This window comes from Bombus fervidus, chromosome 1 (assembly GCF_041682495.2).
Source record: "Bombus fervidus isolate BK054 chromosome 1, iyBomFerv1, whole genome shotgun sequence".
Lineage (NCBI taxonomy): Eukaryota > Metazoa > Arthropoda > Insecta > Hymenoptera > Apidae > Bombus > Bombus fervidus.
Window position 1 is genome coordinate 26,260,260 of NC_091517.1, and position 24,289 is coordinate 26,284,548.

Below are 24,289 nucleotides of genomic sequence, written 5' to 3' on the forward strand. Positions count from 1 at the left end.
AAGTTCCAAAAAAAGTAGCTGCAATTATTTTTGGAACATAAGTTGTACGATAAAATAATCTAAAAGTGTTATTTAGCGTACATTTATGAAATAGAATAAAATAGATATTTTATAAAAAATGAGTATGGAAGATGAATGTAACGTAGCTGCAAGATATCGAACTGTCCGCAAGCATTTAGACAGTTTAGGATACAAACAAGCACTTACATTAGATTCACTTCCTTTGATAGAAAAGTTATTGGCTGATTTGATACAAACAACAGAAAGCTTAAAGCATTTTAAAAGCATTGCTCAAGAAAATATCGAGGTCTGTATCTTTGTAATTTGAAATCTTTTACTTTTAATTTTAATATAAATATGTATGTAATCCCATTAAATATGTATTTCTAAAACACCCTTTGTATGAAACAATGAATATACCATTTATACAATAATCAATTAAGGAAATATGAAAGATATTTTAATATCTTTTGATCGAAAGATAATAAAGAGCAAATTATATTATTAGATTTTGTTATTATATTTGTATAATTTAATATTTGTATCATGTAAATAGGCTTACACTCAGTTACAATCAACAATTGATCCTTATAAATGTGATAATGTAAGGCTAGTGCAAGAATGTAACCAGCTTCACTTAGATTTGATAAAAGAAAAGGAATGTCATCAAAAGCAGATTAAGGATCTGAAAAAGGAAATATATAAATTAGAGCGTGAATGTAATGATCTTCAACTGGCATCTTCTAGGAATTTGCATAAGATTAAAGAGCTAGAAGCTGTATCTGCTAAGAAATCAAAAAGAATTTTGGAACTTCAAGGAAAATGTTTAAAACCATCCGTCAGCAATGTTGGCCTAGGTAAAATACTCTTTATTTTTTGATATGTTTGAGATTATTCTTTCACAAGATGTTTGTGATTTTAGAATATGACTTTAGAATATGAATATTTAAAATTAAATGCTTTTAAATATTGTCAAATTGTTATTTTTTACCATTACAGTCTCTAAGAAACGTCCTGTTTTCCCACTACGAAGACCGGTTATAGAAAGTGAACCGTTACCAAAACCGGGAGTTAAAGTTACTCCGTTACCGACCTTAAGTGTAGCAGAACCAAAAATTGTTGATTTATTAAGCATGGCAGATCATAAGATGAATTGTTTGAGTCATGAGGTAACAAAATTGAAGGGAGATCTCTCTTTACAAATCGACAATGTACAAACATTAAAAAGTCAGGTATATTACTGTCAATTACATCTGCATGAGTTTAAATTGCTCCTGTTTGCATGTAAGAAAATGTATATAACATATTGAATATTTTAATTACCGTTAATTAGAACTAACGGTAAAGGATGTATGGGCACTAAATATATGCATGTTTATTTAAATTTGTAAAAATTGATAAAAATTGGTAAAAGGAATGGATACAAGTATACTATAGAAATATGTTTATAGCTAACTATGAAGGAAAAAGAAATTTTGCGACTGAAGAAGATGTTAGAAGGAGGTAGACCATATCTGGCTGTTTCTAAAGATTGTGCTTGTAAAAAAGCAGAGAGCAGTTTTGTAATGTCCAATTATAACATAGATGGTAATGAATTAAAAGTTCTTCAACAAGAGAAATTGGAATTAGAACAGCAATTAAAAGGTAATCAAACTATGTTGTCTGTTTAACGTAAAATCAAGAAAATTCCTTATGTACATTATTATATTCTATACAGAAGCTTTAAATAAACAACATGATGCTATGTCTCAAGCACTTAAACTTGCCGATCGAAATGAGGAATTAGAAAAGGAATTAAGAGATATAGATCACATAGCATTAGCTGTAGAAGCTGATTGTAATTCTGCAGTTAAAGAAAACAATAGAAGAGTTTCTAAATTGCAGGTAATAAATTTTTATAACGTTTTTAAAGACTACACCCTAGTATTTACAATAATAATAATAATAATTATTATATAATATCGTAATTAATAGTTACAATTTATTGCAGTATAACTATTGTTATGAAATTTATATTCCTGCAGGAAAAATTGGAGAATGTAATGGCACGAGTACACGCATTAGAAGCTGAATTAACTGTTGAGCGTAGAGAAGTACAAGAATTGAGAGCAGATCTAGAAGCTTGTAAGCTGGAGAAATGTAATATTGAACGCACTTTGGAATCTACATTAGATGAGAAGAAACAGATCACTGACAGGATAAATGAGTTAACAGTGATTGGTAAACAGAACTTTTATTTTCATATGACGATTATAAATATAATTAAATAGCTTCATAGTTAATCAGTATCGCTTTTTCTTTTCAATAATATTATAGAGAAAAACTTAAATGATGAAATCGAAAGATTGATTAAGGAAAATGAAAAACAAAGACAAGATATTATTCAATTACAATATAGTAATAAATTATTAAAGGAACAAATAAATAGAAGGGAGATATTATTAGATGATGTCGGGACAAATTTAAAGGATGCTAAAGAAAAGGGACGAAAGAATGACTATGATAGAGGTAAAATTATAAAATATAGAATATAATAAGAAAAACAGAGTAATTCTATATTCAAAGATTTATCAATTTATTAAAAATCATCAGGGCAAAGTAGAACAGAATTTCAAGAATCATATAAAAGAAGAGATTTTCTTCAAGGCATAAACGATGCTGGATATGAAAAAGAAATTGAAATAAATGATGTATGTTTTATGAAAAATATTTCTTTCGTGCACCCATAGTTTGGTGATTATATAAATATATTAACTAGTATTTATTTTATCAGTTACAACAAGCTGTGGAGAAACTAAGAAGAGAACGAGATTTTTATAAAAATGAATACAAGAATATCAAGGATAACTATAATAAAACGATTGAAAAAGACCATGTAAGGTGTTACCCGTTTCTTTTCGCATAGTTTTCTTTAATACATATGTAATATTTTATCTTTATTTTTAAAAACAGGTCGACTTATGGTCGCGAATACGAGAATTAAAATGTGAGTTAAACGAAAAGGAAAATGCATTAGATGAATTACAGCGAGAAAAGAAAGACCTGCATCGTGAAAAAACAAATTTAGAAACACGTTTACAAACTTACAAAACTGAACATAAAGCACCTTATCGACCTTGCAATGTATGCAAACGTGGTGTTGGCTGTAATTGTTCTCCTCCGGTAATGAGAGATGTTGGCAAGACAAAGGTAAAGAGTATAAATAATTTTGTTGCAAAAATTGCAATTCGGAAAATTGTTATTGAAATCACTTTATAATTGGAGAAAATCCTTATAGCTTTATTTGAAATGTTAAATGAATACAATGTTTTTAAGAATTTCTAATTAAATTTATAAAAGTAACATTTTTTAGAATATTATCGAACGTCTGGAACATGAACGGGACATTGCACGGGCCGATGTGGATCGTTTAATCGAAGAACGCGATGCATTACGTGAAAGATTAAAGGTAATTCGTAAAGTTTATTTATTGGTGAATATAGGTAAACGTGTTATCCACTTAACTCGGAACCCGCGCTCGCGATAATATATGAGAATGGCAATAGTGTAACATGTACGCTTACTACTACAATCAAATGTCGCTTGTTATCTATGAGTTACTGTTAGAAATATAATTAGGCGAGAATACAGAGCAGTTTGACTGTCGCCGAAGCACTTTAAATTTGATGTCACGACAAGGAGAAAACAATCGTCGAGAAAGCGAATCCCGCGTTTTCGACCAACAATTTCATGTCCTTGCGCGCTCCCGAAGCTTCAAAACAAGCAAGCACACCCGGTTCTGTTTTCACATGTAGCTAAATTTTTTTTTTTTTAATAACCGATATTTTGCATTGTGCTTATCCGTAATGTAATTACGATGTAATTTTTTTTTTTTTATTTAAAATTGCATTTAACTGCCAAAGTTATTAGCGGATTACAATAGAATTGTTCACATTCTTATAAACATCGAGGCTTCTTTTTTTTTTATTTCGTCCGGTAATTTTCGCTTTTAACATATTAAACATTTTCTTCTACGTCGTACTTGAAAATTTATTTACAATCACATTCTACAAATCGAAATTCTATTATCTGATTTCGGATCGTTCTTCTGTGAATACGTTGTATATAAGAATAAGGGACAAGGAGAGTAATTGAGATACAATAAGACACCTCACAGAATTCGTATTTGGAGAGACCAAATCCCCTTCGGACTTGTCGGTAAACGACAGCAATTTCATATATATGGCAAATTCATTATGGAAATTTGTAAATTAGATGGCTGCGGAAGCACATACGTCTGAACAACGTCGTCTAAAAGAAAACTTGACCGACGTTGAAACTCGATTGAAACAGATAGAAAAGGAACGACAAGAGCTTTTACTTACGCAAGGAGCACGAAGAGCAACTATCAATGGACTAGAGGATCAATTGCAAGATTTGCGAGAAGAGTTAAAACGGACTAAGCAAGAATTAGGAACTCAAAGAACACAATATTTTCAACTTCGGTATTACTTATTAGGTTGTCCGAAAAGTGTCTTTCTTTCACAAACACGTCTTTTACAACGATGCATCTTTATACAAACATGAAACTTAATCCGTCGAACGGCGTGATCTTTATTTTGCTAGAACAATATGGATCATACGTAATTCAATGAAATAATATAAAACGGAAAATGTAGTGCATCCATTATTTCCTTATAAAACGAAAGATACTTTTCGGACGATCTAATATTTTTCATAAAAGAAAAACTTTGTAGAGAATATAACAAAAAAATATTTCCTTATGATTTTCTTTAGTATTCAGTAGATACATATACATAATTAATAAATATGATAGAGCTCTACAAGATCAAACGGATCAGGCTTTGGGAGATGCTCAGAATCAGTTGACACAGTCGGAGTCCGAACTGAATAAGACGTTGGACCGTAATAGAACGATGGAACGGCAGCAGTTGGAGTTAGAAAATCAAGTGGAAGGATTACAACAAGAAATTAACAATCTTAAAGCAAATATGACACATTTGGATCACGAAAAAGATCAATTGCTAGTGAGTAATAGATATTGCAAAGTATCCAACGACACTTACGTATGATGTAATGAATAAGCGAATTTTGTTAGATTGTATTGGACGAGAAGACAGAAAGGATAGCTACTCTAGAGAAAGAAATTCTGATGAAAGAAGAACAACTAATAGGAAGCGAGCAACAGATTCACGATTTGCAACACAAAAATCAGTGAGTATCGTGTGTATTTATAAAATTTGACACATTCTAGAAAATCTTATCAGCTTTCAGAAATCTAATTACTATATTCTAAAAGAGACACCATAAATTGTATATATTTACAAAACATTGGCAGTAAAGATGATATTTAATTATTAGATTTGACAAAAATCTTTTCGCATACATTTATAATAGAGTAATACTAAAAATAAGTACTAGAATTATATCAATACGAGTATATCTGCATAACAAATTTTAAAATGGGATAGACTTAAACTATGCGATTAAACGAAAAGTTTCATAACACTAGGATATTAAATAAATAGAAATTCGAGGAATTCACACGAGATTGTTGAGAACATTTTACACGCAGCCTTTATACAACGTTATTTACACATAATATCTAAAAAAAAAAATGCATATCAAATAGTTGATTTTATCATCACCATATGCTATTATACACAGTCTGACACCTCTTTACTTAAAAGTTTATTGACTTTACTCTTCCATTGAGAAACTCTGCTAAACTTACTGTGGGTGGCTGACAACTACCCAGAGAGAAGAGATTATTACTTTCTAACTCAGAAATTTGTGGACTGTCCGTGATTCTTTTGTATCCGGGTCTGCATTCGCATCTCGCCCTTGGCTCCGATCCTTCGTTCTTCCATAAGCTCTGTTTTGGCATTCTTCGTGCAACCAACCATTCTCCTGCAGTACACGGACCTTGTGTATATAATTTGTAACATGTTTTATTTATTTCCACCATTCCGGGTGTAGATTCGCAGCTATCGTTAATTTCTTCGGAACATTTTTTCGAATCGGTCAGTATATTTATACATCCACATACTCCATTGTAACTGATTCCATCGACAGATGGTCGTATATTATAATCATATAAAACAACTTGTCCGTTCGGACATGGTCCTCTGGTTCCTATTTTGTAACAGGTCTTTTCTTGTGAAAAATATAGTCGACCCCGTTTACAAGGCACAGGAATACAAGTCGTCGAATTTATTAGCATGTAGCCGTTTTCACAAGGTCCTTTTGTGTAAAGTCTGTAGCAAAATCCATTTTCATAGAGAACATGACCTGGCTTGCATACACACTTAGCTTGAACTATTTCTTCATTGGTTATCGTGTTTGTTACGATAAAGTGATGCCCTTGCGGACATGGACCGATACCGCCTGTGTTAATAAACGAGTACAATATAATAACGTAAAGTAACAGTAAATAGTAGAAAATTCGAGGAAGCTTATGCGTCATGCGTATTTTGAATTGTCTTACCTAATTGATAACACATCGCAGTTGGTTCATGGTAATGAGGTAATTTAGAGTGACAGCCACATACGCCACCTGGTAAAAATAATTCTCCAGGTTCCGTACATGGGCCTTTAGTGTAATGTTCGTGGCAACCACCCACACTACCCGCCCAGTGATATCGTCCAAGTTCTCCATTTCTAGAGCAGGAACATACCGTTAATCCGTCTTCATCTATAGCAAGGAGTTCACCTTTCGGGCATGGCCCTTTGCTAAATTTGGGATAACATTTGCCATCCCTAGGCCAATAGACTTCTCCTTTTCCTGTACATGGCTCTGGATCATGACAGACACCCCACCTTTATTCAAAAATAAAGTAAATTTAGAGGGAAACTTTTTATGTCAGTTACACTGTATGGAGATCTGTTAGATTCGTTATATCGTAATACCTAGACTTGCCAGAAGTCTTTGGAACGGGTGCAAAATATTGTCCTTTTGAGCATGATGCTCTCGTATATATCTTATGACAAAGAGCATCTCGAGGAGATTGCACGGTTCCTGGAGGACATCTACATTCAGCCACAGTTCCACCTCTACCTGCAGCTGGACCTAGTTCCATCGTCTCTGGACATGGAGCTCCAATCTGTCAAACAAAATAATCTATAATTATAATTTAAATTTCTCGATCAAGTAAACTCAATGTCGGTCGATTAAGTAAAAAAAGAAAAGAAACACGAGAAGCTGCTCCTCTAATGTACATTCTATTAAGAGAACTCGAATGACTCCGTAAAGAGAAATGCAGCACCTGCCTGGAATATTTTGTAACACTTTCCATCCGGCGGCCAAAATAACAATTGCCAGCCACGTGGTTGAGCGGCGCAGGGATTGCTTGACGGATCTGCCCATGGTGGAGGCATTATCGCTGACTTAACGCGAACAACTGACGCGAGCCAGATAATTACCAATACATCTCGTAAAGCGCTGAAACGTATTTAATGAATTCACGTTTAGTTGAAATTGAAATTGACGTATAAGATATTAAAATGGCATTCTAAAGTGTTTAGGGATAACATACATGGAACAGGTTTGCCACACGTTTTTACAATTTAAATTAGAATTTGTAAGGAATTATATAAAAATGATATTATAGGAAAATGAGGTTTCGGATTTCATCTGAGTCGAGCACTTGAAACCGGGAAACACCGATTGCGATAGGAAATGTTATCGCGTATTCGTGTCTACGTATGTCAAAATCGAGGGTAGTGGTAGAACAGAGCAAAAGCACGACAGAAATAAAATGACCATACTTTCACTGTTTCACTATGGCAATGGCATTGTCCCTGGTGGCAGGGCTCGAGATGACGACATGCATGTAGAATAAGAATACCATTCTCTATATATGTGCCGTATAACTGTTGCAAACTGAAAGCAAAAACACTTTCCTCTTTTTTCTCTTTTGACTTTACCCATTTGTAGACGGAACAAATAACTTTAAACGACATTCTTGAATTAGATTGGAATCGGTAATCTTGTAAAATTAAGCTTGAACGTATTAAAATTAGTCGGTAGAAGTTGGAAATTATAACGGATATATTATTCTAAAAATAGAAACGTAATATAGGCAACGAACGTTCTATCACATCGATTACGAACCATTGAAAATCATGCTGTATTTGATCCGCGCGATTACACGCGCTCTTCTACCCAAAATCAAGGAAACGATTACAGGATACAAGAAAGCTTGGCACTTGGATCCTGATAGTTGCTAGACAAGCTTTCTTCAATGACTTTCCATTGCAATAACGAAACGAGTTTTGCCGATTGTTCACTAGTGTTTTTTATTAATTGCGTTTCTTAATTTATCGCGCTCTGTTTATAGACTGGTGTTTCGAATAGGATCGTGGTACTCTTGGTTGGAGAAAACGTTTGATTCGTTATTCGACAGCGTAAATAGTATTATTAGAATTATAGAATCACGCAAATTACGTAAATTACTTAGATTACGTATATGCGTATTCTAACGATCGTATTTATTCGTATTTATTCGTATTTATGGACAATATCATGTAAATATCGATGAAAGTTTTAGTGTTTCTGAGGAGTATATTTTCAAATCGTCTAAATTTTACGGTAAACAAAATGAGATTATTTCACGTGGTTGCGGTTTGTAGGAGTTGCTCATTAAGGAAAGTCGTACGGTCACCGGAGAACTATCGCGGAATGTCGTTCTTCCTTTTCTTCCTGTATAATTATTAATCTTCATTGTCAAACTGGTGTGACCACTTGGCGCAAATAAAAAGTGAGAGTACTAGAGATTTATTCGGTAAGGCGATCTCGGTTACGCATTCTCTTCGTACACGTGTTCTGTTTGTAGCCACACAAATAAAAATAATATACGTATATTACACGTACAACGCTATATTATTAATTATTAATTATTAACTTGGTTAATTATTTGACAAGCTTCGGAATTTAGATGTAGAATTTCCGTTAATTTAGTTAGAACTAAATTTAAAACTAAGTAGAACGAGTCGCACATTCTACGCTTCACTTGGATTTGTTGAATTATCAAAAAATTATGTCAGTTCTGTTCAAGTATTTCAGTTCTGTCTATCCAGGTTCTTAGAAGCAAACAGAATCAGACTCGAAATCTCTAAAGTCTGCGTTAAAAGTTCTAGAGAGAAATAAAAGTTTTCATAGAAAAAGAAAGAGAAATAGTATCCATCGTTGTAGATTATATTTATAGCCGAGGGTTAATATCCGCGTCGATTAATTACCGGGATAAAGAGGGGCATGATTCGAAGATTTTATCATTTTTATAGTACAAACGTTCAATAGTTCAATATCAATGAATAATCTCATAAGTGAAAAGTAAGGATATTTTTATTCGAATGAGACGTAGGATTCGCATCGATTCATACGATCATTCGTAGGGTCAACTACTTTATTAATTACTTGCTGAGAAACGGGGGAGCGTTGCGTCAAAACTTTCACGTTTACTGCATTTTAACACGTAAACGTATCAAGATAAATTAAATTACTATGTTCATTTAGCCGACTAACCGAGAGAATTTGAACGGAATTACGTAAATGCAGATATTTTGAATTTGTATTCTTAAATTACTCGTAAAGTTGCTTTCGTAACTCTTTGGTGCGCGAATACCATTGAATTTAACGAATTCAGGAGATCTTTCCAAAACGAAGACTAGGAAGGGGTCGAAGTTACTAGAATTTTCAAAAATTTCCTAATTAACAATCGAATATCGAAAAAAGTGTAACTATAGTGACACAGTTTGCAATAATGACGGCAGTGTTCCGTACAAAATTATTAGTGTGGGTGTTTGGTTCGTCTCTTGCATTCTACTTACTTTGATATTATTCGACAGTAGCGAGGAATGTACGAGGATAAATACCGGCGATGATATTTATTACGAGAAGAAACAACGATCATGAGTTTCTTGAAAGGTTATAGCTGTCCGAATCGTAACGATGACGGACGATATAGGTATGATTCTTCCATCATTTGTTTTCCGATTGTATCGCTATATGCGTATTATGTGGATTACTATTATTGAATCTATAACAGATTTCCCCCCTTTGAAGAAAGAGGATTTATTTGCCTCCTTTCTTTTTCATTTTTCACTTTTTTCATTTTTTTTTTTTTTTTTAACTACTTAAAGACGACTTTTTACTAACACCGTAGTAATACCTCCGAGTCTATTTCGTTTACTTCAACTTTGAAGTTTAACGTTAATTCGTGCAGCTAATTTCGTCCAAATAAACGAGTTTCGTTTGCAAATCTTTTCATAATCATCTATATACATACATGCATACATACATACATATATACATATATATTTATACCCTATGGGTATCTCATATTGTTGTTATTTCATAACGGACACCTATTATTTGTCGTCTGTTGTGACATAACTCGTCCCATTTCTCGTTGGTCCACTCTTCGATGTGTTTCGTACCTCTTTCGCGTCTCAGTCTACCTTTCAGTTTTTATACTCGTTACATAATAGTAGATCGCGCGCGTAGATCTGATAAAAATCGGAAGCGTTATGCCAGTAGCCGGACGCATTTTTTTTTTACAACAGAATACTTTTACAATCTAGCCGTTCGTTGGCGGGCAGTTCGACTAAATTAGATTCTAGGATACTCTTTGCACCTACTGCATACGTACTTGTGTATCTTCGAAAAGCATCGACATAATTGTTTAACTTGGGACTTTCATTGCCAACCAACTTTCTCCTTATTCACGCGGTTAAAATGTAACGATTAGCCGTCGTTCGTTCAGTTAGACGGATGAAATTTGTCAAGTTTGACGCGGTTGTTGCAAACATATCAGCTATTTGAAACGAACGTTAGGATTTTCTCGCTTTGTTTCTCTTTCCTTTTGTTTCAATATCTTTTCGCTTCTTCTCGTTCTTAATGAAGCGTATACTTAGCATACTATCAACTTTGTTCATTTCGTCTAATTTCATTCGACGATCGCTACTACTGTTTCAACAAACAAACCGCCTGGCTCGCTGTTTTATATACCTACGTGACATCTCTTTCATATTTAACGATTTACACGTTTAAACGATTAATTTAAATCTTAGAAACAAGATATCTCCATTGCTCAACTATTCTCTAATATCATGTCCATAAACCATTAAACAGAATAATAATGATATTTTCATATCGATATTAACATCGGTATAAATAGTACGTGAGAAAGGAATTATTTAGCGAATTTAACCTGTAACGATTTGCTATTTTGCTACGTACGTTAACTTCGATTAACAATCTCCTTGTATACTTTCACAACAAAATTTGCAATTTCTTAATGTTTCAATTTTCTCTTAATTTTAGCAAAACAAATCAGTTGTTATTTGAAATTCAATTAATCGAATTATAATAATTTTCCATAAAGCTTCTCGTAACCGTTACCTTCGTTAAAATAAAAGTCTGTATAAAATAAAATTAATTAACGAGTTTAACTAATCTGAAATTCTACCTAACGAACCTTCGTTATTAGAGTAACTCGGCTCTTTCATTGTCTTCTTTCATCGTATCCCGTTGTGTCCTAGTTAAGTCGTTCTAATGGCAAGATTATGTAACAAAATCGATGTAATCGACGAATAACATGAAATTAAATGAAATTGAAGGATCTCTTGCAAAGATCAGGTCTTGACATTTATGTTAGAGAAACGAAACGATCGTTTCAAGATTAGTCATTGCCGTTATGCAACTTTCACCGTAAACACACACAACAGAACATTTAATCCTCTAAAAAGTAAGAGAAGAATTTTTATAAGAAATATAAGAATTAATTAAATACAAGAAGGTAAAAATATTTGGCAGATCGTTAAACAAAACGATGTTTTCACAGCTACCAGGTAATACGTATTCATATAAATATTAACGAATTTCTGCGAAATCGAAATTCGACGATCTATTATTGCGAGAAAGTAACGAGCATTGCCTTTCATGAAGTTGTGGGAAGGAATAATAGCGTTTCTTTTCTTTTACCTTTTTTCTTTTCTTTTTCTTACCAGCCACACGGTATCTCTTTATAGTACGTTCGCTTTTTAATTGTATCGTTACATCGTCTTCGCGATACAAGCGAGTTATCGGGTATTCGACGTTGATGTATTTTAAATGAAATATGCTTTATATCGTCACAACTCACAACTCACAACTTGCAACAACAACAAATTGTCCACACTCTGGGTATATTATTTGCGTATAAAAGATGAAAATCTGTTAAAACTCAGAGTCGAGTGAATATCTTGTCGATGTTTTTTTACGCAGATTTAGCGGGACTAACAAAAGGGTAAATTTTTGCTTTTCCTCCATACGTACATTACATTTTTTTGTATTTAATTCGACGATTATGTGACAATCTATGTGAGAGAAATAAGAACGATGTACGTCGTTGGATATACGTCGAAAAGAAATGATTTAGAATGACGTATCCAGACGAGAAAGAATAACAGAGAAACAAGTATTTTCTTCGTATTATTCGCCGATCTAACGTAAATGAAATATCGAAATTTCGATTCGTAGAAAATAAAGAAAATTTGTAAACGACGACTTACAATGCGGTTCTCATGGTGAAGGCGATTAAGAATGTAACTTTTTGGTAATCACATGACAGATATTCACGAAAATTGATCGTGTCGTTTTATCGCGGCCCTTTGACATGCTGCGATCGACACGAGGCGCGCACGAAACGAAGAGCAGCGATCGTGTTAGTCGGAGCACCGCGGCAAGACTGAACATCGACTTGGAATCAGCTCCGCGACTTCGCGCTGTTACCTAACTTGTCCAAGACAAGAACCGAGTCTCCTAGACCGGCGCTCGTCTCACTTTTTTTTCGTACGTTCGTTCTATCTGCGAATGGATTGCGATTACGTCGAGGAAACAGCGTAAATAAAATTCTCAATCGCGCATAGTACAGCTCTGCGTATCGTAAACGGCTTCTCAACTGCATACGGTCGGCACGTCACGTTCCTCGGTGCAGAAATCCGCCGTCGCGTATCCGGTTCGATACGGGCGAGAATCGGACAGGGATCCATGATACACGATAGTTGGACGGTTCGACGGGGGTAATAAAGTTTCGTGCGTGGGTTTTCGTAACGTTCGACGCACAATGGAAATGAAATCATGCTCGAATATTTTCCAATCCATTTGAAATCTGCCAGCACCTAATAATCTCCTATTTACGTTTTACGTTTAATTACTACGATGGAACTGCGACACGCGGCGACCACACGAATCCTCTGTAAAATCGATTTGCGAACGTACCGCCTCTCTACCTATCGATATCTAAATAATTCTAAATAATTCTAAATAAATTGTACTTTCGCGGAATCGTAAAGATAGAAGAGGCGAGTTTTTGTTATCGATCGAAAGTGTCTCGGATCTAGGAATCGGATTATGCGTGTGGCATCGCGTGACGAAGAAAGCGAAGACAGCGAGATATATCGAGACTAAAGAATCGAGTGTAGGTTTTCCTCATTTACATAGATATTGACTCTAGTCGATGCTCGATATAGCAAACTCCAGCGAGTTTGTAGCCTCCCTTGAGCATTTCCAGTCGTGAAATTTTCTTCTCCGAAGAAAGAACCGGGTACTTGGTACTTTCGTCGTCTTACGACCTTCGGAAGGTCGCTACGGGCATCCAACTCCGCAGGAACGCGCTTTCGTCGACTGAGTTGCGCGTTGCATAATTTGGAAAGAACGACAGTCGGAGTCCGGCTGGATCTACTAACGGAAATCGCCATAAACCCATTCGCGGTTTCTCGGATCCTCGTATACGAATGTCCGTAAACTGGCGTCTTTGTGCCCAGAAACACTCTCTCGAAACCTTTGAACCTGTTAAACGGAGCAGACGTATCGTCTCGTTGTTCGAGATTCGTCCTTGTCGCGATACGTCTTCCACGTTGCTCGTCCCAAATGGATGTCCTTCCTCTATTCGTAGGATGGCCGATGACCGATCGCTCGATCAAACGACGTTAAACTTTTTGTTCGTATTAAACGAGTGTGCGAGCGTTTTTAGAAACGCTGTATAACTCGTTATACTCGTTACGTCTGGTAAAAGTTGAACGAAAACGAATAATTTTTATTCGCTTTATCTCAAAATTCATTTCTACGAAGATCACGCTTCCGCTTACGTGACGATACGTTCTTGTCTTCTTTCTCTCGTTAAGAACCTCTATATAGGTGGTTTTTATCGCTACTGCTTTCCTTTCGGTAACTTATAGAGTTATACCAATGCACATTGACGGAAACGATCCAACATCTGTTCTTAAAACATTGATATTAGTTGCGAACGTCGAGGAAATATTTCATTGAAACACAGTTTACCTCTTAGCTCGTACTTTGCGATATTTCTTTCTTCTTGCTTTCTCGTATTATCCTCGATGTTATATTCTTACTACAGCGTTAACGGGATGGTTAACGGGATATTGGAAAATACAAAATTTATAGCAAACAATAGCAAGAGAAACGTACAAAGAGCAGTTCGCGTATTATTGTATTGTTACAATAACGGACGAACAAATGTTAGTGTATTTTCAAGTTTAAATAAAAGTTTAGTAACTTTCATCTATTTACCCGTCTTAAACGCATCGTTAAAGTTTCTTTGTCCAGATTACCTGATTATACAGCTCCGAACAAACATCTGTTCGACAACGACATCGTCAGAAACTCGAGTCGTTGGAACTCAACTTGATGTTGTCCCATCGCCTAGTAATATTCAAATACCTGCATTCCCTCTCGCGTCCGTTCTGAATAGGACAAGCCCTACATACGTATATAAATGTATATAGAAATACCTTGTGTAAACGCGCAACGGCGTTTCGAGCCTGGCGCGATTCTTCAATTTTTATGTCTTGAAGTCTTGAAAGACTTTTAACGCTCGAAGAAAATCTTAAAGGCTCGTATGTACATTTCGTGACTCGAGGATCGCATTGACTCATTGTCGGAATTTCGGAACTCGTGGCGGGTGCGCGAGTAAAACGGAAGAAAACCAGCAGCTTGGACGAAGAAAGAAACTAACTCTTTCATTTAAAATATATAATATATTATAATATAAATATTGTTTGCAAACCAAGAGACATTTCGAGAATGTGACTTTTATACAAAGATTCGAAACGAGGCGACGAGCAGAGACTCTCTTAGACGAGAGAGAATCGTCTAATCTCTAGGATCAACGACGAGTCGAACACGTTACAACGTACAGTTGGTACAAGTTAGAGTAACCTCGCGTAGTATGCATCCTGTTACGAGTGCTTCTCACGTGCTTACGTTCCCTGCATTTCGAGAAACCGTGCAATGCCCTTTGCCTGTGACGGTAAAGGTGAATGGCATCTTTAAAAGGGCCGTTCGTTCCGACTTTCCGACATTAAACAGCGGTAGATAGAGAACCGTGGCCAGGCCAGTCGATCGGCATAGATGCCGACTCATTGGTTAAGGGTTTAGGACAGGGCGATAAACTCGGCCGTGTGAACCATTTCCTGAACTTCCCAACACCGGTGTTTACCCACGTGCTGCCTAGTCTCGTTTCTTCGGTAGGTTTCAAGTTTGCTTCTTTAGTTAGATGGAAAGTTAGATGGGAAGACGTTTGATCGATTTTATATAATCTGGACGTAACAAATTATAATTACGTCGTTCCTCTAGCAATAAGTAAGCACGCGAATACGTAATTATTCTACGAAATAACGAAACTTCATTGCTTAACACGACGTATTTTGGTGTATCCGGGTCACGATCGAATTCAAAGGATAGAACGAACTTTACCATGATACCTATCCAATTACGTGGCTACGCGTTTCGTAATATTCCGAGGTCAGATCTATCACGATAGCTCGGAAATCCCACGAAAGAAATTCGATGAAATGATCGCGACACGATCGATCGCAGCCAGACAAGCCTCTTTGTCGTGGCTTCAATTTCAGGGACATTCTTCAGGATGAACGATCAACGAGAATGAAAGTACGTGTCGCTGAATGACGGGGTGTCTAGCGGGACGAGACGCACGCAGACGACCTTCGTTATCGCGCCGAAACCTCGAATTTCTTCTCGTTCTTAATTCTTCTTTATCGCCTGTTTCGTTCTTCTCTCTTCAAAGTACCGCCTACGAAGAGAAAGAAGACGAAGGAAAAGCGCGAAACTTTCTTATTTCGTAGAAAGCGCAAGTTACTTGCCACGCTTATTAAATTATCGTAATACCGATTCATCGAGAGTGCCGGTATACGTTTGTGTCGTGATTTCTTTTTGCTTCTTCGGCGATGTATTATACGCGCGGTAAACGTAACTGCGTAAATCGAACGTTTCCAACGTTCGATTCGCGATTATGAAAGTACCTTGTTGGAAAATAAGTAAACTTTTACCGCAACTAAACGAGGGGGAAACGAACGGCAGCGAAGTTCCGCGATCGTTTCATCGGTCGTACGACCTATACGAGAACTTGCGTTTACAGCAACACCATAAATTGCTGCATTTTCTTCCTTTCTCTTTTATCAATCTTTCCTATACGTTTCGTACGTGCGTGTATCTCTTCCTGTATCCGGCGGATGCTGGTTCTCCACGATCCGTGCATTACTCGTACAAGATATAATTCGATATCCGAAATCAATATTATCGATGTATTTTCGGGATAACGGTAGGATATTTTGAATCGTTGAATATTCTTATTTAGTCGTTCGAGTGAAATGTTGCATAGAGCGGTTATAACGTACGACGGGCATTACGAGAACGTCCGCCCTGACGAGTACGAGCCTCTGCTGCTTTCTACCTTGCTCTTCCTATTTCTCTTATATAGAATAGTTCGCTTTCCTGCGGCCGACGCGATGCAACTGAAATTGGTGAAAGAAAGCGAGACAGATAGAGAAATTCTTCTGTCTAATGTTTACAGCAGGTGTACGCGCGATTATATCTTGACGTTGCATCTTCACGTTGCATCTTCGCGTCGATCCAACCAAATCATCTTCCATATGTTCAAGTTTTTAAGAAAAAACGAGCAGATATTGTAAATTAAAGACGCTAATGTTGCTCGTACCGTCCTATCGTCCATTTACTTCGCTTCGCCGACTATTCGAATTACCATATTCCCGATCCCGATATTACCGCTAATGAAAATTCAGGAGTTACGCAATCTACCTATCATATTGTATTGCATTGCATTGAAAACTAGTATTCTTCTCGTCGCGTTTCTTCGCCGGGTCCGTGACACAATTCCGCTTGTTCTTATCATACGATTGTAATCGATCCTTCGTCCATTGTGCCACTTTACGTTTATTTTAAGCGCCGCGTACGTTCTCCGCGTCTTCGTGTTACGTTGTATCCAATTTTTCCTAAATACCTGTTATCCAAAATAATTTCAGCATATTCGCGTCGTTCAGATTCTAGCAACGTATCGTATGATACCATAAAAATATGGAAACGTACTTTCTGTAGGACATTTGTGCTAACATACGCTTGATCGTTTGAAAAACCTTAACGAACGCACTTACGAGGCATTTGTGCGCATCGGGTGCGTGCGTGAACGGCTTCGAGCAATACCACCGTAAACGTCTCGAGGTTATTTTCACTTTTATCGTATAGAGGAAAAGGCAACGTCGTATACGGATACGGATGATCGAAGGAAGCTGCCGCGCCGGCCCGGCATCCAGCAAGGATGTCGAGATGAGAGAAAGTCGTCTGTTCGGTGAACAGGCCTCTCTCGGACTTTTTCCTTTTTCAATCTCTGCCACTATGCGCCCTATACTACGGTTTATCGCCGCTTACATAACACGCGGACGCGTAATCGACGCACGGACGATCCACGATAGATGATTACGCTATGCTGTAGCGCCGATCCTGTATCATTACGAAATGCCATTTTAATACATTTCATTAGCTATATTTTTATCCTTCGCAGCTAAAACTCCGTTTGTCGTCTGTCTGTGGCCAGTTTCCACGGTGTAGCTTTAACGGTGTTTTGTACGATTTTTATACAGACTGAAAAAACAGACAAGCGAATTTATTAGATCGTACAGATAATACGTGTCGGGATATACGTTAAATATCGTTTAAATCAGGACGCGTATTCGCTGTAGCGTGTAATTGAAAGGCATTAAAGTGGCGATTCGTCGGTAGCTAGAACGTTTTAATAAGAGACGCGCAGCGATGCACGTTGCGACTCGATATCGGCTTTCTACCGCTAGTTTCTTCCCTCCTTACGTATTCGGCTTTTTCTCCCTAATAAAGTCGTTCTCGCCGCTACGTGATACACAAACGAAACGAAAACTGGCCACGTAAATATTTCTTCGAGAAACATTTACGCAACTTCGGCACGATAGCCGCCTAATTCGTCAACACGCTCATGCCGCCCTTGTCCTCTTTCCGAAGAACGAAGAACGTGGCTTGCGCCACGAGGGATGAGCGTGTGCGATTCGCATAACCGAATAGACACGATTTCGGTATTGAAACTTTGACGCACAGTATTCATTCACCGTGTGACAGGTTTGACGAAAACACTCCACTCCTATTCCACCTCTATGCCTACTACTTACTCATCTATATTTGATACAGGTTTCGTTACTTCTCTTTTACGTTTTGAAACGCTTGACCGAAATCTTCTGAAGAATTCATTTCGTACATCTTTCATAACACGGTTCGACCACGAGCAATTCATTTACTTGTTACTTTTGTCGCAATGTCAGAATATGCGTGGATCAAAGCGCGGATCAGGACAGACAACTGAGATCGATGCAACTGGAGGTAGAAAATCTTCAACGACAATTGCAAACGGCGTCGTACGACAAGGAGAATGCTATTCAGGAAAATCGACGAATACAGGACGATTTAGCCGCGGTTACTTGCGAAGTGAGAAACCTGCAATGCGATTTAGAAGCGTCTCGCGCCGAATCGTACGATCTGAAGAGACAGCTTCAAACGTACGTTAGCGAGGTCCGTAGAGCCGAGGAACTTCTTAACAGAAAGGTGATTTCATTTCATTCCTTCCAATTGTTGTGTTCCTTCTTGTGTAAAGTCTCGCTCATTTTTTCGTTTAAACCGTCGTATCTCGACACTTTCGTAGTAGCGCCGTTACGAAATTTATTACGTTTTCATTTCTTATAACAACTTTTTCTACCAGCAAGAATATGTTTTTCATCAACTAAGTACACAAGTAGCTACAAGTAGCTGATGAAATATTTTTATTTGACAGATTTGTATTCTTCCGTCGATATGTATCGCGTAAAATGTAAAAAGTACGATGAAAAATAAATATATTTCCTGTTGGTTATTGATACATTAGCTTACAAAAGAACTAAAGTCATCACGACATATATATATATATATATATCGTATAAACAGTGGTAAAACTAGATATTATTGTTTCCTACTTCATTCAGAAGATAATACAATACTTTGCTCTACTTCTTTTCATCTTTTTCACCCGACTATGCATTTCTTATCAAATATGTATAAGTGTCAAATACTATTATGTAGCAATACTTGTAAGATCCATCCACTTTGCAGGAAAATGAAAGAACAGAAATGTTAAATCACTTTAGAAGTCTAAGTTTGGAAGCAACCGTTTTAGAGAACAACAATCATAGTTTGGAGTCTGAAGCAGCCGAAGCAAGAGGAGCACTGCAATCGGCTAGGGATCGACTGTTGGATTTAGAACGACAATTGGCGGACAAGGATAGTTTAATAAGAGGCTACGAAACGCAGGTTGGTCGTTTTTTAATAATTTTCATTTTCTGTATTTGATGTCGGACGAATGTACAAGTTTTGATAGGAAACTTGTATTTCGATAACTCCGTCAGGCCTTTACGTTATACGCTGATTCAACTTTTTTAGATCAGCGAATTGACCCAAAGTGTGGCCAGTATAGAAACACAATTGCGTCAGCAAGGAGAACAGAGGCACAGAGCAGAAGCTGATTTAACTGCTGTTAGAGATTTATGTATGAAATTGGATCAGCAGAAAGATGCACTTATGCAGCAATTAGATGATAAAGATGCGCTTAAAACACAGGTAAATATTCATGGATGAAGGTATTCCGATATAGCGAGGATAAATATATAAAAGTAATTTGAAATTTACGTTCCATCTTCAGTATGATATGCAAATTACTAAATTAAAAGCGGAGCAAGCCGTAATTCACGATCAAATGAGTAAAGACTGCGCGACGGTCGAACGCCTCGAAATGCTATTAGATCAAGCAAGACAGGAATCTATAACTGTGCAGGCTAATAATCAGGAACTGCAAAACGAGGTGTCCAGATTGAGACAGAAAATGTCTGAACTTCAAAGTAAATTGTAAGAAGCTTAACTTATATTTAGAATGGTTAAGTATTAGGATAATTTACTTTACCAACTAAAACAATTAACAAGTTTCATGCCCGCGGAAAAGCGAGGCGAGCGTTTCGAACCTTACCGTTGTTAACGAAAAAGTTTCTGGCATTTTAATCCGTTAACCCGTAACCTATGAAACCTGTTAATTAACCACGCGTCAACGTATCCTAATCGCAACGTAATTTTTTTTTTCTTTATCTTTTGCAAACGACGCAGATCTTCGGAATCGACGAAACTTCGGCAATATCAAACTCAAGCTGCGGAATATTGTAAACAAATCAGCGAACTACGTAGACAAGTTACGCATGAAAGATTTGATCGTGCGAGGAAAGAAGAAGAACATCGTAGCAGGTACGTACATATCGGGAACTCGGAATAGACGAATATTTTGTTCGTTGTATCGTTTTTAGATACTCAGAAGGTCTCCCTGATCCGCTCGTCCAAACTCCGCTTCCCAGTCAAACTAATAATCAAATTCCTAATGAGACGATCGATACGAATCACAGGTAGAGACATATTTGATCAAGTAGATGTAGACTTTAGATGCAGAGGCGGATTTCTTCGTTGTTTCCATACAGCGTGTCATAAAATTGATATTTTTCCTAGACACGGTTTTCCGTTTTCCGTTTTCGTTGTAAAAAGCCCAACATTTGAATTTCAACCAAGTTATTTTCCCCCTCTGCATTATTCTCTCAAGTTCAAGTGATAAAAGCGAAAAATTAAACTGTCAGGCAAGTAGACTGGCTGAAGAAACCTTACACCGCGATCCCCAAATATCCCCGTACACATAGTGGCACGCGATCGGTATTCGAGAGACATTCTTTTCCCTTGGATTGCAAGTGTTTGCCATCGAAAAATGTCTTGCATCATCCATCGTCGAACAAATCGCCATTTGCGCCTTGTATTAATGAAGCAGACGTCTCGAAACAGAATGATTTTAACAAATGTCCAAAGCCTTTGTGATTGTACTAAAAACTATCTTGTACATGTCCTGTAGTAGTAGTAGTAGCCCTACTAGTAATTTTAATACAATATTTCTTTGCATAGAAATAATAAATAAATTTCAATGCTACTTTAAAGAGTATAATAATTTAACTTTTAAATTTATTCCTGTGAATATTATTCACAGGACTGAAATCAACGATAAATTGCCTAAACGTATCTCCTAATACTTTCCACTCGTTCAAATCTTTTTCGTTTTTTTTTATTTGCAGGTCTTTTAATTCAACGCCAGACAGTTTTAACGTAGATTCAAATGTGGTCATATAAAGTCGTTTAACCTACTCTAATCGATATAGATATTTACAGAATGAAACGAGCAGAGAATGCGATGGTCAGACTGAAAAACACGGAATGAAAGTGATAAATCCTATCGCCGTGTCACGCTCAAGATGCTTAAATCTGCAAAGTAAACTCAAACGCAGTAACCATGTGAAAGATGCTCGATCCGATGTTCCTTGTATAAATATAATTTTACGATCAGATTGCAAAATGCATTCAAATCGATATAACCGTCTACAGAAGAAAAGTACCTCGCTATTTCAGCCTAACGCAGATTCGATGAAAACTAATATCGAATCATCGAATATGCTACAATTCTATTCGTTTAACAAAAAATATAATCACACTGCCTTTCGTACAGAAAATTGCTTTGATATGTCGCAGTCGGTAGGAATGCACTATGAAAGAAAATACGATCGAGATAACGATGGTTTAATCTTTAATAATATCTCACAACTTAGATACAATAATAATACACCATTTCTATGTCATCCTGTTCGATCAAATGAAATATCGAATAATAACACGTTTCGATCGAATTCGCTTAAGACAAATTTATTTTCTCAAATTAATGAAACGAAACAAATGACACCGTTGAACAACGATACAGTGAGAAATTTAGGTGTAGATGATATCGAAGCGAATTTTAACGCGAACGAACTTGTTGGGTGTCCCGTGAAATTTTCTAAAAAATTGCCTACCAACAGTTTCCCGGTAACAAATTTGACTAGTAGCACGAAACAAATAAACGGTAGCAACGAAGTTTCTAAAATGATAAAAACAGATTTATCATTAAATTCGACACATATTTCTAACGTTAAAGAAAATTCTATTAAGCTTCTAAGTCTTCCTATGAATTTCAAATCACCTTTGGAGAATTCTACGAATTTACGATCAAAATCTCCAAATATGTTACTTAATTCCGAATTTATGAAATTTGGAAGTTTAGTCACACCTACAACTGATAGGCCGTGCACAGAACTTTTTTACGCGAGTTCTCCTACAGCTTCTGACGTTACCAGAAATTTCATGAAAAAAAACGAGATTGAAAGCACTATCCGCATTAACGAAACGATCAGTACATACAAGGACAAGCGCGAAGAACACAAGCCAAAAGCAAATCGTCAAAAAGATAAATTTGATAGAAGTACATTGGTAAATGAAACATTTGCAAAATCGTCGATCCTGGAAAATATAGATATCTGTACAAATGTAAATTGCAGTGAAATTAACTGTTCCACGTTGAATGCAAAACGAGACGAATATGAAGACAGATTTTCAAATATTAGAAATATAAATGATTACGAATGCGAGGATAAATGTACAAGTACAATTGACAATGCTTTAGACATACTGCAAAATATGCTGAAGAACGTTAAAAGATTCGGAAATAAAGATATGAAAAAATGTAACGATCAAAATTATCAGTTCAAAGAAGTAAAATGTAAAAATATGGATTGCATCTACAAGAACGGAAGAAATAATAAGGTTCTTTTAGCAAAAATAAATTCAGCAGAAATAACGAGACCAAAGTGCATGAAGATGTTACAGGAAATAAAAAAACATGCCGATACATTAGAGGAAGAATTAACCATTGCGAAGAAAAGTATAAGAACTAAGAAAAAGAGAAACGAAAAATTAGTTGCAGAAATATCTAATGTTAAACAACACAGTGATATGATCACACAGAATCCTGAAAAGAAAAATATTTATATACAGGAATCATGTTCACACGATGATATAAAATATTTTCAAAGAAGTCCGCTATTAAGACTAGAAACTAATTTTAATTCGCAACATGTTAAAAGACCAGATGTGATTCTTTCACCAATCCATAATAAAGGCATCCGTAAGAAAGATCACGATAAAAATGATAACACTTACGAAAGAGATAATATTAAATCGTTGATATATCTTGGCGATAATTATTCGACAAATGTAAAAAATGCCCATGTTCAATGTGCAAGATCTGTGTCCTTCCGTATTTTTGATTCGTCAAATTTTACACCAATTGCTACGTCCACGCTTAGAAATATCGATGCACCAAAGAACAAGGAAACTCTTTATTACATATCAACTTGTACCCAAACAACTTCTATATCCGAAGAAAGTTTACGGATAAAGCAAGTCAAGAAAACTACATCGATCGAATCAAATGATTATTCGGTAGGACAAGAAAACAAGAGGACGATCGATTCGGTGAATGTAAATAAAGAAATATCCTCGTGTTGTGATGAAAAAGCAATTATAATGCTATTTTTAACGAAAAACTTGAGCAGTAAATGTTCGAAGACTAGATATAAAAGATCGGAGTTCTTAAATTTTAGGTCAAAATGTTTGACCGGTACGTGTGCTGTATGCGGTAAGAAATTGATCAAATATTGTTTGTCCAGGCGAAAGAAGCGAATACCTGTAGTATTTAAATTAATGTCTGTAACGTATAAAAGTGAAGCTGTTCGCTCTAATGGAAATCATTGCGGCTATGAAAAGCGTTCGGTGAATAACCGCAAAGTATCAGATTTATTAAATACTGTATACACGCAATCCTCCGATTTACAGATCACAACTGCCACCTCGGTTCCTTGTATCTCGGTTGCCAACACAAATAACACGAAACATTTTGACGAAGAAAGAATATCAAGAAACGACGGATGCATATTAAGTTAACGATTAATAAGAAATAAAATTGATAATAGAGTG

The 24,289-nt window shown here is 36.2% G+C and overlaps 2 protein-coding genes across 5 annotated transcripts; one reads left to right on the forward strand and one right to left on the reverse strand.

Annotated features, from left to right (window-relative positions):
* On the forward strand, positions 1-22,393 carry LOC139991552 (uncharacterized). 3 transcript variants are annotated; one of them, XM_072011740.1, is made up of 21 exons: positions 1-307; positions 557-857; positions 1,000-1,232; positions 1,452-1,644; positions 1,718-1,884; positions 2,025-2,220; positions 2,317-2,508; positions 2,593-2,690; positions 2,774-2,875; positions 2,953-3,189; positions 3,353-3,448; positions 4,255-4,484; positions 4,817-5,027; positions 5,099-5,214; positions 18,664-18,943; positions 19,484-19,681; positions 19,811-19,987; positions 20,070-20,272; positions 20,525-20,659; positions 20,719-20,814; positions 21,523-22,393. In XM_072011740.1, exons 1-21 carry the CDS (start codon positions 119-121, stop codon positions 21,575-21,577), a joined length of 3,705 nt encoding a protein of 1,234 aa, XP_071867841.1. In that variant the 5' UTR covers positions 1-118; the 3' UTR covers positions 21,578-22,393. The 3 variants fall into 3 exon arrangements, with proteins under 3 accessions (XP_071867841.1, XP_071867851.1, XP_071867861.1); XM_072011750.1 differs by having other exon boundaries at positions 1,000-1,169; XM_072011760.1 differs by lacking the exon at positions 20,719-20,814.
* LOC139991677 (uncharacterized) lies at positions 5,332-12,916 on the reverse strand. Of its 2 annotated transcripts, XM_072011953.1 has the most exons (5): positions 12,553-12,916; positions 7,270-7,441; positions 6,910-7,103; positions 6,488-6,819; positions 5,332-6,387 (listed from the first exon to the last, which is right to left on the reverse strand). In XM_072011953.1, exons 1-5 carry the CDS (start codon positions 12,564-12,566, stop codon positions 5,684-5,686), a joined length of 1,416 nt encoding a protein of 471 aa, XP_071868054.1. In that variant the 5' UTR covers positions 12,567-12,916; the 3' UTR covers positions 5,332-5,683. The 2 variants fall into 2 exon arrangements, with proteins under 2 accessions (XP_071868054.1, XP_071868044.1); XM_072011943.1 differs by lacking the exon at positions 12,553-12,916 and having other exon boundaries at positions 7,266-7,434.
* Positions 22,394-24,289: the final 1,896 nt, after the last annotated feature.

Coding starts and splice junctions, on each gene's coding strand:
- LOC139991677 (XM_072011953.1), bottom strand. Junction 7,104..7,269: donor AGTGTTACAAAATATTCCAG/GCAGGTGCTGCA, acceptor TTTGTTTGACAG/ATTGGAGCTCCATGTCCAGA. Junction 6,388..6,487: donor TGCGATGTGTTATCAATTAG/GTAAGACAATTC, acceptor TTATTAACACAG/GCGGTATCGGTCCATGTCCG.
- LOC139991552 (XM_072011740.1), top strand. CDS start 119: ATGAGTATGGAAGATGAATGTAACGTAGCTGCAAGATATCGAACTGTC. Junction 2,221..2,316: donor AAATGAGTTAACAGTGATTG/GTAAACAGAACT, acceptor ATAATATTATAG/AGAAAAACTTAAATGATGAA. Junction 18,944..19,483: donor AGGAACTTCTTAACAGAAAG/GTGATTTCATTT, acceptor TCCACTTTGCAG/GAAAATGAAAGAACAGAAAT.